The sequence below is a fragment of the Calidris pugnax genome, unplaced genomic scaffold, assembly GCF_001431845.1.
Source record: "Calidris pugnax isolate Ruff unplaced genomic scaffold, ASM143184v1 scaffold337, whole genome shotgun sequence".
In the NCBI taxonomy this organism is placed as follows: Eukaryota; Metazoa; Chordata; class Aves; order Charadriiformes; family Scolopacidae; genus Calidris; species Calidris pugnax.
This window is the reverse complement of record NW_015091098.1, coordinates 311,072-312,601: the sequence shown is the minus strand read 5'-3', so window position 1 is coordinate 312,601 and position 1,530 is coordinate 311,072. Positions and strand designations below refer to the sequence as shown.

Sequence of the window (1,530 nt, the reverse complement as noted above, 5' to 3'; positions counted from 1 at the left end):
GCCTCCCGCCCGGGCGGGGCCACAGACTGCCCCGGCCAGCCCCATGGCGGGAGGGATGGGATGGGACGGGACGGGACGGGATGGGATGGGATGGGATGGGATGGGATGGGATGGGATGGGATGGGATGGGATGTGGTGGGATGTGGTGGGATGTGGTGTCACGCACAGTATGGGATGTTCTGGGATAGGACGTGGTGATGGGGAGGGGACACGGTGTTGGGACAGGACGCGGTGTCACTTATGGGATGGGATGCCCGGGATGGGACACGGTGGCAGGGAGGTGACGGGGTGTCACAGAAGGGATGGAGCGGGAGGGACGGGACACGACGGCAGGGATGGGACGTGGTGGCAGGGCCGGGACGCGGTGGCAGGACGGGATGTGGTGGCAGGTCCCTGGTGGGCAGGGTGACCCCCTGGAAGGGGGGTCCGGGGGTGGGCAGGGACCTGCCCGGCTCCGTTGGGGGTCGGCAGCCCCCGTCCCGCTCACCCCTCTCTCCCCGGCGCTGCCGACCCAGAGGACGAGTCCCTGCCCTACCAGGTGAGTGGGTGCCGGGATCTCCCCCCCGTTCCCCCCTCCCCGTGGCTCCCCGGGGGCTTATCGGGGCCCGTCACCCCGTCCCAGCCTGGCCCCGGTGCTTATCGGTTCCCGGCACGGGCACACGGCGCCAGCGCTGCGGGGACGGGGACACGGAGCCCAGCCAGGCTGTGGGGCTTGGCCACGGCTCAAACTGCCTCGTCACCATGACGGGGCCACCACCCCAGGGTCCCCAACGCCACATCCCCATGGTGGTGTCCCCATTGTGGTGTCCCCAACCCATTGCAGGGTCCTCATCCCTGGGAGAGGGTTGGGAGATGGGGGGGTCAGCCTTGGGTCCCCTTCATGAGACACCTCCCCCTCCCCCATCCCCATCACAGCACCCGGCTCCCCATGGGGTGCCAGGGTCCCCTGGGGACACCGGGAGCCTGTCCCCAACACCGCTGTGTCCCACAGCGCGCCTCCGGCGAGGGCTGCCTGCTGAAACCAAAGAGGACCAACCCGTGTGCCTACACACCGCCCTCCCTCAAAGGTACCGGCTGGAAGGGGGAAACTGAGGCACGGTGGGGCTGGGGACACCCTGGGACCCCCATATCTTTGGTTAGGGGGGGGTCTGTGGGGAGACTCCAGAGCTCCCAGTGCCTGGAGCGGGGTGCTGATGGAGGTGGTGGCTCCCCAGCGATGCAGCGCATCGTGCAGTCCCACCTGGAGAGTGGCCCGGCCGGGGGTGACAGCTCCGACGGGGAACCCGATGATGGGGAGAACGAGCTGGCCCGCGCCTGCGACCCCGACAGCGCCCTGGAGCCTGGTGAGGGGACATGGGATGGGGGACGGGGGCTGCTGGAGGCTGGGGGGGTCGGGGAGGCAAGGGGACGGGGCTGTCAGAGCCCGGGGGACACGGGGACAGGATTGCTGGAGACATGGGGGACACGGGGAGGGGGCTGCTGGAGCTGGCAAGGGACATGGGGACAGGGATGCTAGAGACGGGGGGACAT

At 69.7% G+C, this 1,530-nt stretch overlaps 1 protein-coding gene across 1 annotated transcript in view; it reads left to right on the top strand.

Annotated features, from left to right (window-relative positions):
* Nucleotides 1–1,530, top strand: part of PPP1R1B (protein phosphatase 1 regulatory inhibitor subunit 1B) — a 7,061-nt gene that overhangs the window by 951 nt on the left and 4,580 nt on the right. The window contains exons 2-4 of the mRNA XM_014957915.1: nt 516–538; nt 992–1,067; nt 1,215–1,399. Coding sequence (XP_014813401.1) covers nt 516–538; nt 992–1,067; nt 1,215–1,399 — 284 coding nt within the window. The remainder of the gene's footprint in view (nt 1–515; nt 539–991; nt 1,068–1,214; nt 1,400–1,530) is intronic.